General features: G+C 40.0%; 2 protein-coding genes across 9 annotated transcripts; one reads left to right on the top strand and one right to left on the bottom strand.

Annotated features, from left to right (window-relative positions):
* Window positions 1–25: 25 nt before the first annotated feature.
* Window positions 26–6,474, bottom strand: luc7l (LUC7-like (S. cerevisiae)). 4 transcript variants are annotated; one of them, XM_026315277.1, is made up of 11 exons: window positions 6,264–6,400; window positions 4,892–4,962; window positions 3,735–4,577; window positions 3,399–3,497; window positions 2,927–3,037; window positions 2,670–2,813; window positions 2,377–2,553; window positions 2,106–2,194; window positions 1,905–1,934; window positions 1,629–1,790; window positions 26–1,188 (listed from the first exon to the last, which is right to left on the bottom strand). In XM_026315277.1, the coding sequence occupies exons 4-11, from the start codon at window positions 3,492–3,494 to the stop codon at window positions 1,047–1,049; spliced, it is 951 nt and encodes a 316-aa protein (XP_026171062.1). In that variant the 5' UTR covers window positions 3,495–3,497; window positions 3,735–4,577; window positions 4,892–4,962; window positions 6,264–6,400; the 3' UTR covers window positions 26–1,046. The 4 variants fall into 4 exon arrangements, with proteins under 4 accessions (XP_026171062.1, XP_026171063.1, XP_026171060.1 ...); XM_026315278.1 differs by having other exon boundaries at window positions 3,735–3,829; XM_026315275.1 differs by lacking the exon at window positions 4,892–4,962 and having other exon boundaries at window positions 3,735–3,829; window positions 6,264–6,474.
* Window positions 6,475–6,636: 162 nt separating this feature from the next.
* On the top strand, window positions 6,637–12,034 carry fam234a (family with sequence similarity 234 member A). 5 transcript variants are annotated; one of them, XM_026316340.2, is made up of 13 exons: window positions 6,767–6,968; window positions 7,072–7,211; window positions 7,655–7,960; window positions 8,043–8,153; window positions 8,273–8,455; window positions 8,828–8,946; window positions 9,129–9,264; window positions 9,599–9,731; window positions 9,827–9,964; window positions 10,190–10,271; window positions 10,390–10,542; window positions 10,653–10,755; window positions 10,843–12,034. In XM_026316340.2, exons 3-13 carry the CDS (start codon window positions 7,690–7,692, stop codon window positions 11,052–11,054), a joined length of 1,641 nt encoding a protein of 546 aa, XP_026172125.1. In that variant the 5' UTR covers window positions 6,767–6,968; window positions 7,072–7,211; window positions 7,655–7,689; the 3' UTR covers window positions 11,055–12,034. The 5 variants fall into 5 exon arrangements, with proteins under 5 accessions (XP_026172128.1, XP_026172125.1, XP_026172124.1 ...); XM_026316343.1 differs by lacking the exons at window positions 6,767–6,968; window positions 7,072–7,211 and adding an exon at window positions 6,637–6,690; XM_026316339.2 differs by having other exon boundaries at window positions 6,767–7,211.
* Window positions 12,035–12,580: the final 546 nt, after the last annotated feature.

Here is a 12,580-nt window from a genome sequence, read left to right as displayed (position 1 = left end):
CGAAGGTCAACACGTACAAATAAAATCATTGGAAGCTTTTTTAATTGAGACTTTAAAGTAAGATTTCCAGCAGAACATAAACAGATGACTTCACACATGAGGAAAAGTACTGTATCCATTATAAACCTATTCGAAGGAATTTGTCCAATTTGGGCCAGAATTGTGACTAATAAAAGGTGTGTACAGTCCATTGTATCATTTTGGAATCTACTATTTCACATGCCAACACTAACTCTGAAGTTACCATTTATATTCATTGTTTTAAATTAAAGAAACCAAGACAAAAACTAATTTAAAAGACTTGCCACCGTTCCAAGTCTAAACAAGCATTTACTTAAACTGACCAAACTCAACCCAACAGATTCCCTTCACTGGTGGCAACATCAAATAAAAATGATTTAGTAGAACTGGGACACACAAGGTTGATACTAAAACTAGCAACTTTAAAACCTTCAGGTTTTGAACTGAGCTCCTAACACTCTGACTGGGCTTCAGCAAACTATGAGGACAGACATTCAATAACCGCACTCAAGCAGGAGGAAGAGTTGAAAGTACGAGGGTGTTCAGACCATGACGAGTCAGTCCATCCAAAAACATATTTACAGAGATTCTGTATCAAAAGACCACCACTTAATAATAAAAGAATATGAATCAGCTTGATTTTATGCATCAGTCCAGGAAACCATTACTTTGTTTGCTTGTTCTGTTGGAATTAGTGCAGGGCAGTTTATAACAAGACACAGTATGTGTTGAATACAGATGTCCATTGAATTACAGACGTGGGTATTACAATGCTGTCTGCTACTGATCAAGAACTAACCCCCCCATCCAAAGAGAATCCAATATATCTGGATGCTAGAAAATTTACTCCATACAGTATGTGGGTATGTGTACACTCTGGGTCAGCTGCATTTACGGTTAAAGCAAAGACAGGAGACAGGAAACAAAGGGGTCAAGGCAAGGACTGTGTGTAACATTGGGTTATTATAATTGAACAGACAGGTGAGAAAGACAGTAGGAGGCTGTAGGATAATGGTGGATGGATTTCAAAGGTCTCCCATGTCCCTGTCATCTGCCCGGCGGGAGTCCGACCTGCCATTCATACCGTCTCTCCTGTCTCGATCCCGTGACCTGTCTCTGGACGCACGCTCACGGTCCCTGGATGAGCGTTCCCGGTCCCTGGATGACCTGGGTGACAAGACCAGCCAAGAGATTCAGATAATGAATACAACACAGGAGGAAGTGTAGACAACTGATGTGCACGCTGCAATGGGATGAAGATCCTCAGGGTCAGATCAGTCTCAAGGGGGTTTCATTTTAAATTCCTAACAAGATACATGTGAAATATTCTAAAGGAAGCCAATACACTTGGAAGGTTTTGGCCAAAAAATAAATACTACCATATTCCAATTATTTAATTGATTTTTATTTATATCACATGTGAGACTGAGTGTTGAGTGATGAAGTCTAATATGAAATGGCAGTTTATTATGAAGTTTTAGCAAGAATCAAATTGTCACATTTCAGATTTTTAATTGTCTGAATATAGCAGGACAGCAGATTTTCTATGTTGACCTTAGGTAAAACAAACTAAAGGAAAATTCTGTGGACATTTGTTGTGTAATTACTTGTGTCTGGAGCTCTGCTCATGGCTGTGACGGTGGCCGCGGCTGCGGGAGCGGGACCGGCTGCGATGTCGCCTCCTCCTCTCCCTGGAGCGAGAGCGTGTGCGACGCTTGTCTCGTGATGAGGAGCGTGAGCGCTTCCTCCTACGGTCACGAGAACGAGACCTGAAAAAAGAAAAAAAGAGAACTCTTAAGTTTATAATGAATCTCGCAGAACAACACTAATTTAAAATAATATGATAGTCTACAAAGATGAGATAGAAGAGGTGTCATCCTTACCTTCTATGCTCTCTGCTTCGTGATCTGGTCCTATAAAATAAGAACGTGGCAAAACCATAAGTTTGAACAGCCAAAAATACATTTGATACAACAAATAAATAAAAAAAACTCATTCTGAATTTCCCCCATGGGGGGATGAAAAAAGTATCTATCTATCTATGTAACTACACGACTGTTAAGATTTGAAATGTTTTTACTCACCTTTTCCTCATCCTTTCTTCTTTCTCCCTCTCTTCTCGTCTCTTTAAGCGCTCCTGGTTCCTTTTCTCCTGTTTGTCGACCACAGTTTTCTGAGCAGAATAAAAACACAGTACCTACTTAGACATAAACCCACCTTTATCCAGACCATGTTTTCTTTCTGTATGTTTTGTAATAATCAGCCCATGGTCTCTTCCAGATATTCTTTTAATTCAAGTAGGATTTTTGTAGTAATGGGTTTGAAGTCCACATGGTGAAGTGAGATGTTCCATACCTTTAGTTGGTCCAGTTTCTCTCTGATCTGGATGAAGCCCAGGTGAAGCTTCCCACCAAAATGGTCGGCCAAACGACGGTCATTGTCATGGAGGCCCAGGTAAGCAGAACACACCTCGCACACCCGAAGCTTCTGCTGCTGGAAACTGGAGGCAGGCATCGAGTTTCTGTACTCTTCCTGAGGAGATCCAAAACCGAGGCATTAAAGCATGGGAAGATGACGTATCAATACAAACCTAAACACCACACTGAACTGCACTAAACTGAAGCAATTCCCAAGTGCTCCTGCCTCACCTCTGCATCCTTCTTCCGAGTGCGGACCTTCTCCACTTCCTGTAGCACTTTCTGGGCCTCGTCAACGTTGCCCTCAGCTCCGAGCTGCTCCGCCTTGGCCAGGAGCTTTCCTATTTCTTCATTCAGCTCATGAACCTTTTCTGCCTGTAATACAAACGAAGCAACACAATTCACATCTTTAATCTAGCAAACTGAATGGTGCATAAAAATTTGAGAGACACTTCACACAGTGGGACTAAAAATATTTTATGACTTACCTTTGCTGCCACCTCCGCACTGATCTCTTCTTGGGTCTCAGCCAGGCGTTTCTTGGCTAGTTCTGTCCTCCGGTCGCAGTCAGCAATGAATGACTCCAGGTGATCCACCGCCTTCGGAAGTGAGAAAAATGTATTAACAGAAAACCAAACAAAAAAATAAGACTTGATGTTGATATGTTTTCATAAGCCCACTGGGCTATGTTGATTTTTTTAATAATCATCTGACTGAGCATTATAGACAATTCTCAAAAAGGCAGAGGGGACGCTTTCAGTGCTCTACTTTATAGTTGCCTCTGCGTATACTTTGTCTATGTGCTATTAAAGTAGCCAAAACAGGTAGGCTTCAATACTCAATACTCAAAGCAAAATTATACAGCACGTGTAAAGCACCCCTCCCCCTACACCGCCAGTCATTCTGATAACTAACAATTCTACAATCTTCACGTCTTACTTATAGAGAAGCTTCACTTACGTCAAGCTCGAAGAACAGATCTCTCTCTTTGGAGGCAATTTCATAATCTGCCCGAAGTGCCAAATCATGGATCTTCGTGCACTCTCCCAGGTCCATACGCTACCACCAAAACACAAACACACACATGACCAAAACCGCCCAAACTTCAATACAAATAAATAATAGTGAATAATTCATGACACTAGATGATAGTACATATGCAGATTTCTTTGTGTTCAGTATTTTACTGACAAGAATACAGTCTCTTCTGTAAAGAATTAAATTTTGTTTAAAACTTTAAACACCTAGATGTTAGCACCATTTTGTTAGGTCAGACCTAAATCATAGCCTACTTACAGTTCCAGACAGGATGTCATGTGGACAGCAGTTGAGAAGATGACTTTTGCAGACTCGCTCATCAGTGAACTTGACCCTCTGCCGCGTCTCATCCCCTGAAACAGTACAAAATACAACCAGTGAGAAAGACCTCACATACTTGATAGCAGAGGCGAGGTATCCAGTGCTTTAATATATATTAATCTAATTACACAACATTAATTGGGCAGACATGTGTCACAATAACTGCATATAGATTTTTGCACCCAGCTAAATGAGAGAAAACCAAATGTTAAATTTTGAATTGTCAACCTATTTTATATATTTCATTAATGTAATATAATATTTACCAGTAAAAGAGAAACTGTCTTTACTGCGTTCATTATTTAGTTCCATGTGGCTCTGAATGAATGTGTTATTGATGATGCTTACCTTACCCAATCAAGAACTAAAAATGTGGAAATGTTTAACTTGTGATAAGGCTTAATAGATTTGTGTAGATGTGGAGCATCAAAGGATTAAGCTAGTCAGGGCACAACACTGAAAATGGCTTTAAAGCTGTTGTTCCAGTTATCTAGCAAACTACTTTTTGTTTTTATCACGTCACCACATTATTTGGAAATGGACTACGCAGACTGTGATAACAAAAGTAAACAATTCAGACAAATGTTCCAGCCAGGCCTTTTACAAAATATGAAAAACTGAAAACAAAAATACAAAAAGTAATCCAAGGAAATAAATTGTGTTTATACACACTGCGATCTGCACCACATACTGTACCCTTCTGCATCTTCAAGACCTCAGCTGCAGAATTTTAAACCCGCTGAAGAAAAGTATAAATGGGAACAGTTTTCTTGCCCATACCTGTAGTAAGAAGTTGGGAGTCATACACAAGTCAGATTGTAAATGATGTGTGCAAAGGTTTTGTTTCGATGATTGCTACAATTGCCTTCTGAAAACAGACGTCTAATGGAACACTGAGAACTGTTCGTTTGGATTCAGCGCGATCAGACGTTTTAGCTCAAGCTGATAACACTACTCCAAATTGTAATTCTAGTGCCACTGAAGAGTTACCCATTTGTGTGATTAAAAAAAGGCTAAAATAACTTCCGGAAGGCAAACATTTGGATACTTTTGGATATTCATCATAACAGCTTTAAAAATTATGTGTGACTCACGGCTCGATGAACATGAGGCTTTTCTGCAACTCCTTTGCAGATTGATGTAGGCTGGCAAAGATACACTGAACCTTAATGAATAAAATAAAGGGGCCACAATTGTTCAGTTTGTATGCAACAAATGTATGGGAAGAATTTGCTATCAATCTCATCACACATACACCCACAAACTCACAACATAAATTCACTCTTACTATACAGATCGACTTAGCTTGTTAAAAGACCATCCACAGGGCTGCAATTTTATTCAAATAAACTGTCAGGATGAACGTCAAATTTATAAACGGGCAGGACAGCAATACACTGCCGTTTTCAGCCAATGACAATCACATATTACTTTTAATGTTTGTATCCAAATGGCTGGTAGCTGTTACTAAAGTTGTAGCAGGAGAACCACATTATTATATTTTTTCATCTAATTTGCATATGTCAGATTCACTATGGGTCACAGAAACAATTTGAAACTAAATTCCAATAATATTTAAATATTAAGCAAACAAAACAGTGATCTGTATTTATGATTGTACTGGACATACCTGTATATACCGTGAGACTGTACTAAACCTTACATTTATTAAAGAGGTGCAGTTCACTAATCACTATTATACATACAAAACATATGATAAACATATGCGATATAATACTGAAAAGATTGGTCCTGCCTTAAATCTATCACCAATAGAATAAGGCTTAATGTTTTTTATTTTAATAATTTTAATTTTTGTCTTTGCATAAACATGCATGTAATTTTACTTAATATTTAGTCATTTCATATGGGATAGTTTAAAAAAAAAAACTAAATATAGTACAGCCTAGGTTAATAAATTACTACATTTTAATTAAAACATAAGGGAGTTTTTTCCTCTCCATTGTCGCCAAGTGCTTGCTCATAAGGGAATTGTTGGGTTTTTAGTTTTAGTTTTTGTAAAGTGCCTTGAGATGATTTGTATTGTGATTTGGCGCTATACAAATAAAATTGAATTGAATTGAATTGAATAAGTGTGCGAAATGAAAAAAAGTGAAAGGTCATAAAAGAAAAAAGTGGAAGGTCACAAATGGATTAAACAAAGTGCTTAATAAATGGTTATAGCAGTAACGCGTCCGTAAGATAACTTCACAACAAACAGATAAAGTGGCAAAAACCAAACTGAATGTGTTGTTTACGTTGAAGTAAAAGTAGCCACCATGGATGCAAACATTAAATCCTGGCTTTAATCGGCAAAGGCCAGTTTAATCTAAGCTTACAGTGTTTGCACAGCCCTCTGCAACACATCCATTCATGCAGCTCTGTCCATCACACGCCGCCACAACCTCAGCAGTGGCTCCATCTTGGCTAGCTAGCTAATTCGGCTAGCATGCTACAGCGACTCACCGTCCCTTGCTGTTCCCATCAGCTGGTCGAGCAAAGCTCTCATTTGAGCTTGGGCAGACATGGTTGTGGGTCTTCCGTCGATAGCGCTACACAGATAAGCAGCTGAATAAAGTTCCTTAGTGTCTTTGCTAGGTTATTTGATTATTTATTCGTCCAAGCATCACCTCCCGCTGGTTTTCTCAATTTCGTGGACTGGCCAGTTTCCGTTTTATACGCCGGAAATGACGAGAGGGTCTGTTGTTTGGAAGTTCCGTTTAACTGTTGCTAAGGGGCGGGCCATCAGCCTGCAATCAGCCTATCACAACGCTTCTTTGCAAAGTAAACTAACCAATCAGAGCGGTGTGAACCATCCGGTAGCTCAACCATTATTATTTTGCCCTGAAATTAATCTCTCAGGCATTAGCCAGTCTCGTGTCATCATCTCCTGGTAGCTCCTCTAACTATAGATTTAATATTGAAATAGATTAGATTCGATTAATGTTAATGTTTGTGTCGTACGTCAGGGTTTTGATATCGTTTGAGTCTAAAAATCTTCAACTTTGACCCCGAGAGCGCGCTACCTGCTATACATAACTCAGGGCACTAAAACGCTAGTTTAAAGTAGGCTTGTCTATGATGTATTTACGTAACTTTAGCTTTGTTGATATGTGTCAGGCCTACTACCTGAAGTTAGCTAGTCACCAAGAGACGACAGGGGAGGGCAAAGTAAGAAAAAACAAAAACTTAGTCAAGTGTAAACTCATTATTGGAATTCAAACGGTGTCTCTTTCGTGATAACATTACCCATTTTTTCTGCTTTTATGCTCAGGCTTCTGTTCAACAAGTTAGCAAACTAGATAACCCGGTGTTGACCGTGGACTTTCCAAACCAAAGCTTGCTAATAAAGCCGGATATCCGACATTGACCTGTTCACAGAAACCATCAACCTTGGGCTTCTTAGCTAACACCGTATGGTTATTATTTTATTACTATTATTTGCTGGTTATTTATGTTAATGTTGACATCAGGTATGCTTGCTGTGATTGCTAATAATTAGCAGTGGACCAATATGCCTGTGGCCAGACAACAAGCGGCAGAGTGTGGGACATGGTGCTTGTTCAGTATGGGTTTGTTGTTTTTGTGCTGTGAAATCTCTGGAGTCACAGTTGGCACGTCTGAATAGGCTCAAATCCACAAACAGCTGGACTGACACTGCCAGCGAGTTTTTGTTTATTATTGTTGGTTATTTTGACACATAAAGGAGGTTTGGAGGTCACACTGGAACAGACACAGAGCAAACTACACACCACAGTGGGAATATTCCCTGTCTAGTAAATCGTGTTTGTAGAGTCCAATTTAAGACTATCATTAAGTCAAGGCAGACTTTTAATCTAAGCTCTTTGCCCTGAAAGGTAGATCATTGGGTCGGTAATGTACTGAGGCCACAATGGAGAACACAGACCGTGGCACCGAGGGTGACCCACTGAAGAGGGGAGAGGACGGTGTGGAGACAGGATCGGGACCATCACCAACGGAGCTGAAGAAGAAGAGTTGTAAGGAAGTGTTGGGTTTCGCCAAACTGACCCACTGGCGAACCGCAGTCTTCTTCCTCTCCTTGTTCATCTGCCTCACCATAGTGTTTTCCTTCTCTTTCGTCATCCCGTGTCCTGTGAGACCACAGTATCTCATTTCTTGGAACAGGACTTTCACTGAAGCTGGTGTGTACAACAGTGTGTTTTTCACTGCTCAGTAGCACCTGAAATGTGGGGCTAACTACATTTTTCTGTTTCTCTGCCGCAGTAACCTATGACTTCTTAGCTATTGAACGTGCAAGTGACGACAAGGTGATGGATGTCCTGTTTGTCGTCAGAATGAGAGAAGGCAGTCAGAACAATACGTGTGCTGATGCAGGTATCGCTCGGTTTGGATTTTACTTAAGCATGAAGGAAAAGGAGTTGGATTGGTCACTTTATGGGGCTTTATGTGATTCCGGTTGTTTATAATTCAAAAGCACTCTGTGTGTTTTCCAGGCCTGCCCTCGCCGTGTGTGTTTGTTTTAGCAGTGGATGGGACAGATGGAGAGACCCTGTGGGAACGTCCAGTGCATCCTGAGTTACTCTGGGCCCAGTGTGGTCTGGAGAAAGAAACAGGCAGAAACTGGGATTGTCTGTTGTCCCATTCTGACCATTTCACAGCCATCGACAAATACTCTGGTTTGTCACCCATTACTTTGTTTATTACAGATAGTATAAATTACATCACATTTTCATTATGTATAATAGACAGAACACTTAAGTTGTTGTCTTTTACACATATAAATCTTTTAGCCTCTGTGTGTAGAATAGAACCTTTGACATTTCTCTGCTTTGTTTTTTTTGTCTTTTTAATGTTTTTGTAAAAATTGTTGTAGTTTATCTCAATATACTCAGAGAAAAATTAGTTGGTGGACGTTGAGTTACAATTATTTTGTCAAATCTGGTAAAGAAGGAACTTTTATATTAAAGTAAAATTGAAGCTTTTGATATCAAATCAAGACCAACAGTCTGATTGAGCGCTCTGTTGCTGTGCGGTGTGTTGGTATACAGGTGAAATCAGGTGGCAGCAGCCTCATGGTCTGAACAGCTCCCTGCCTGTTCTTAGTGTCCCAGATATGGATGGGGACAAAGTCGGAGATGTGGCTCTAGTTGCATCAAAGGACACGCGGGTACGCTGGAGTGATGTTCGTGATTACAACTACAGCTGTTTGCTGTTGTCGCATTATATTTGTGTATCTGCTGTAACAGAATTCATATATTCAAGTAAAAACATTCAGCACTAAAATAATCTGTTGAAGAAGCTGCAAAATGAAAAGCATTAAATTGAGTATGTCTCACTTCGTAACTGCAGACTGAGCTGGTATTCCTCTCAGGGAAGACGGGAGTCCAGATTGGATCTGTGGTGGTTCTTGATCCCGCAGAGCCAGCCATCGGTCATCTTCTCCATCGCACGACAGATGGAGCTTACTATGTACTGCTCCAACAAGGTTAGTATCTGAAATTAGCTTTAACAGTCTCACATGTTACTGCATATCTGCATTAAGAGCAACTTAACAGTCTTCAGTGGTGGAGTGCCGTACTCTATCAAAGTACTTACGAAGATGACTTACATCTTATTATTTGTTTTTCATAACCGTGTGAAGCACTATTGTTATAATAAAAGGCTACATTATATTCTATGTTTACACAGTTTTAAGCAGCTTGGTTTTGGTTTTCCTGTGTTGATACTAGGACAAGGAAAAGTAAACTTACTTCAAGTTCTGGTACAACTATTGTACACAGATGTTAGCGGTTGTCTGTCCTAAGAACGTTAATTTGCAGACTCTGGCTTGTACGGACTGGCACTGTGGAGCATTGCTGCGAAAGCCAAAGCAGGGATGGAGGTTGGTCTCAAGAAGGATAAGCACTGGGAGAAAAATGCCAGTGCCAGATCTGGCCTTGTACCTATCTACAAGTAAGGCTACATTCAGCTTGTGTTACTTCACAAACACATATTTCACAAATCTGCTTGTTGTTATCAGGGTTTTGGCTAATATTTGTACTTCGTAGGTCTGACTCAGTTAAACAAGTGGTAAGAACAGAAGAAACTGATGATTCATCTGACCTGCTGCTTGTGACTGAGAGGGAAGTTGTTTTAATTAAAGGACAAAATCTGCAGTGGAGGTTCAATACCAGCTCAGTCATCAGGTAACTCATCTGTTTGTTTGTTTTATATTCCCTGTAAAAATGAATATACTAGTTGTGTTTTTTAAAATGTTTACTCATGAAACAACAGATCAAAAACCAAAACAGTGTTTCTGGATGGGAATCAAATAGTGCACACAGTCATTCCTTGTAAAGCCAGAAATACCATCATCACTTGTTTTTAAGTGGAATAAAATAAATCTTCTCTTTGTCTTCTCATTTATTTAGTGCGCCCTCCTTTGGTCATTTTAACAAAGATGGTTTACTTGATATTGTAATTGAGGAGGATGTGGGCAATTTTACAAAGAAGGTAAGTTGGATCTATGTACAAACACTGCTGTGATACCTAAATTGTATTTTCTATGTCCAGATCCTCTGATATGGAGTTTGATATGACTCATACATGAAGTGTACCCCTGTTAATATAGGTGGTTATTCTGGATGGGAAGTCTGGTGGGGTGCTGTGGGAAGTCAGCTTTTTGGTCCCTTCTAATTCACCAAGACCTGCCTCAATACACACCACCAACTCTGTCTCAATCTTTGTCTTTTGGGGCCTGATTCCCTCAGAGACCAACTCTTCAGTAAGTACACTCCCTTATGGAAAGATGCATGTTGCAGATTTCTCACTCATTTACTTTAACTATTTAAAAGATTTATGGAACACTGATATGACTTAAACGTTTCCTTCCAGGTACCGTTAACTAGTGACCGACGTTTTTACATGCTGCATCCTCTCTACTCAAAAGTCCTCCTCGAGTCCAACAGCGTCATGGATCACATCGTAACATTTAAAGGTGATTTTTGCCTTTTAATTTCCTACGCTCTGAAATCATATCTTTTAACTACAACAATGTGTGACCGTATTTGTGTTTTTATCTCAGCCACACTGCTGGAGCGAGGGCGTCATGCTGCCTACATTCTGCTGACAGGTCCTAGCACAGAAGGAGCTGAAGGCACCGTTGTCCTCAGTAAGCAGAAGCTGAAGCAGGAAGTCCCTGACAGCAAAGTGATCCATATCGGCACCGACGGAGGTTCAGACACCAACGAAGACATCAAAGAGGCCTTCAACCGACTCCGCTTCAGCGACTGGTGAAAGGACCAAGTCTAACATGTACAGTACAGCCTCAGTGTTAAACTGTTTTGGCACAGTGTACCTTACGGGGGGTTAAATCGACTTTATTAACCAAAGTTTGTACACTAGTTATGACTATACAACTGCTGACAACCAAAAATCCCCTTTTCTTGAGGCATGTGATTATCTTTATTTGATAGGATTCTTCTATTCATATCTGCTGGACAAGCAGGGAATTAACCCTCTTCATAAACACTATCACTAGTTTATTTTTATCCAGTTTCCAAAGGGCTACTGTTCCCTGACAATCACCTCAGACTGATTTTTGCTCTCTTGCTGAGATCATTAGGACACACCTTGCTGTGTTGTTTCTAGCACTTTCATGTATCCAAGTTGTGCTGTTTTTTTATATTTTTGATTGCAGAGGCTGGATTATTATTATTTGGATCTATGCAACTGTATGTCGCACTTAAAAATAACAAACACCTACCACAGGTGGTAGCTCCTGTGTTTCAAATCCTAATAGCTTTACAGTCAGTCATTTGTTCTTGGTACATTTTTTACAACTATACGATAAATGTTTGCAACCTTAATGTACACACCGTGTGGGTACATTTTTTTTTACAAATCCTATTGACAAATGTATGCGAAAGGCAGGCTTTTAGTTATTGATACTGCTGATAATCAAGATCTGTGTGTCCTTACTTAATCCAAGATGCTGTAACTGATGATGCTCTTTGAGGCACACCGAGTAAACCTTCAATCCACTCAGTGATCACTGATTCACCATAATACTGTGTTGTTGCTGTGAATATGCAGTTCCTTATATGGCTGATTCTTTTCTTAGTGAGTTTTATTAGTTAGATATGTGAAGATGAATTTCTTGTTTTTGCTGTACATGAATACGTTGAACCTGGGGAAGGGCATTTTGTTGAAGCTGAAACTGGCTTTTTTTCTGACTTGAATTTGAATTCGAGCATTATTAAACAATTTTAAAATTACTGCTTTTGTCTATTTGCAGTGTTGTCTTCTGTATAAAATACCAGGCACATGTTTCTTTTAGTGGAAATGAAAGTTGGAAGCCTAAAAGCAAGAAGATAATTTTATTCTGTAACCCCATATATCCAGGAAACAATAGTTTGTGGACAATAAAAATAAATAAAACAATAGTTTTATGGAATTAACCCTTTTGCTGCCCTCTTGTGTTGTAATGTAGACTCTTAAATGCGTTGCAGCAGAAAATGCTTTAGCTGCCATGCGCAATAAAGCGCATCCTGCCTCCTGTCTGATGTGCGGTCCATGGATATAGTGAAGTCAGTCACGTACAGTTCACTCCCCAAATAATTTCAGCGCGTCATTTGTTCACCGTGACGCACGCCTGCCGACAGGCTCCAGCCTTCCTGAATTAATTTTGGGGAATGGAAAGTCGGTCCTTGTAGGGAAATAGCTGGATCGCGAGGCACGTACCCCCTGCCGTACCTGGTTTTAACCGCGCACGGCAGGAAAAGGCTCTGGGACGGGGCTGGAGCCGCATGGAGCGCGCAAAG

This window comes from Mastacembelus armatus, chromosome 19 (assembly GCF_900324485.2).
Source record: "Mastacembelus armatus chromosome 19, fMasArm1.2, whole genome shotgun sequence".
In the NCBI taxonomy this organism is placed as follows: domain Eukaryota; kingdom Metazoa; phylum Chordata; class Actinopteri; order Synbranchiformes; family Mastacembelidae; genus Mastacembelus; species Mastacembelus armatus.
This window is presented reverse-complemented; position numbering and strand designations above follow the sequence as displayed.

Excerpts from the sequence above, each read along its gene's own strand:
- luc7l (XM_026315275.1), bottom strand. The coding sequence starts at position 6,324 with ATGTCTGCCCAAGCTCAAATGAGAGCTTTGCTCGACCAGCTGATGGGA. Across the intron at positions 3,498-3,734 it reads ATGACATCCTGTCTGGAACT|CGTATGGACCTGGGAGAGTG; the intron begins GTAAGTAGGCTA and ends TTTTGGTGGTAG. Across the intron at positions 2,814-2,926 it reads GTGCGGAGGTGGCAGCAAAG|GCAGAAAAGGTTCATGAGCT; the intron begins GTAAGTCATAAA and ends TTTGTATTACAG.
- fam234a (XM_026316343.1), top strand. The coding sequence starts at position 7,690 with ATGGAGAACACAGACCGTGGCACCGAGGGTGACCCACTGAAGAGGGGA. Across the intron at positions 9,265-9,598 it reads CTATGTACTGCTCCAACAAG|ACTCTGGCTTGTACGGACTG; the intron begins GTTAGTATCTGA and ends GTTAATTTGCAG. Across the intron at positions 10,272-10,389 it reads TGGGCAATTTTACAAAGAAG|GTGGTTATTCTGGATGGGAA; the intron begins GTAAGTTGGATC and ends CTGTTAATATAG.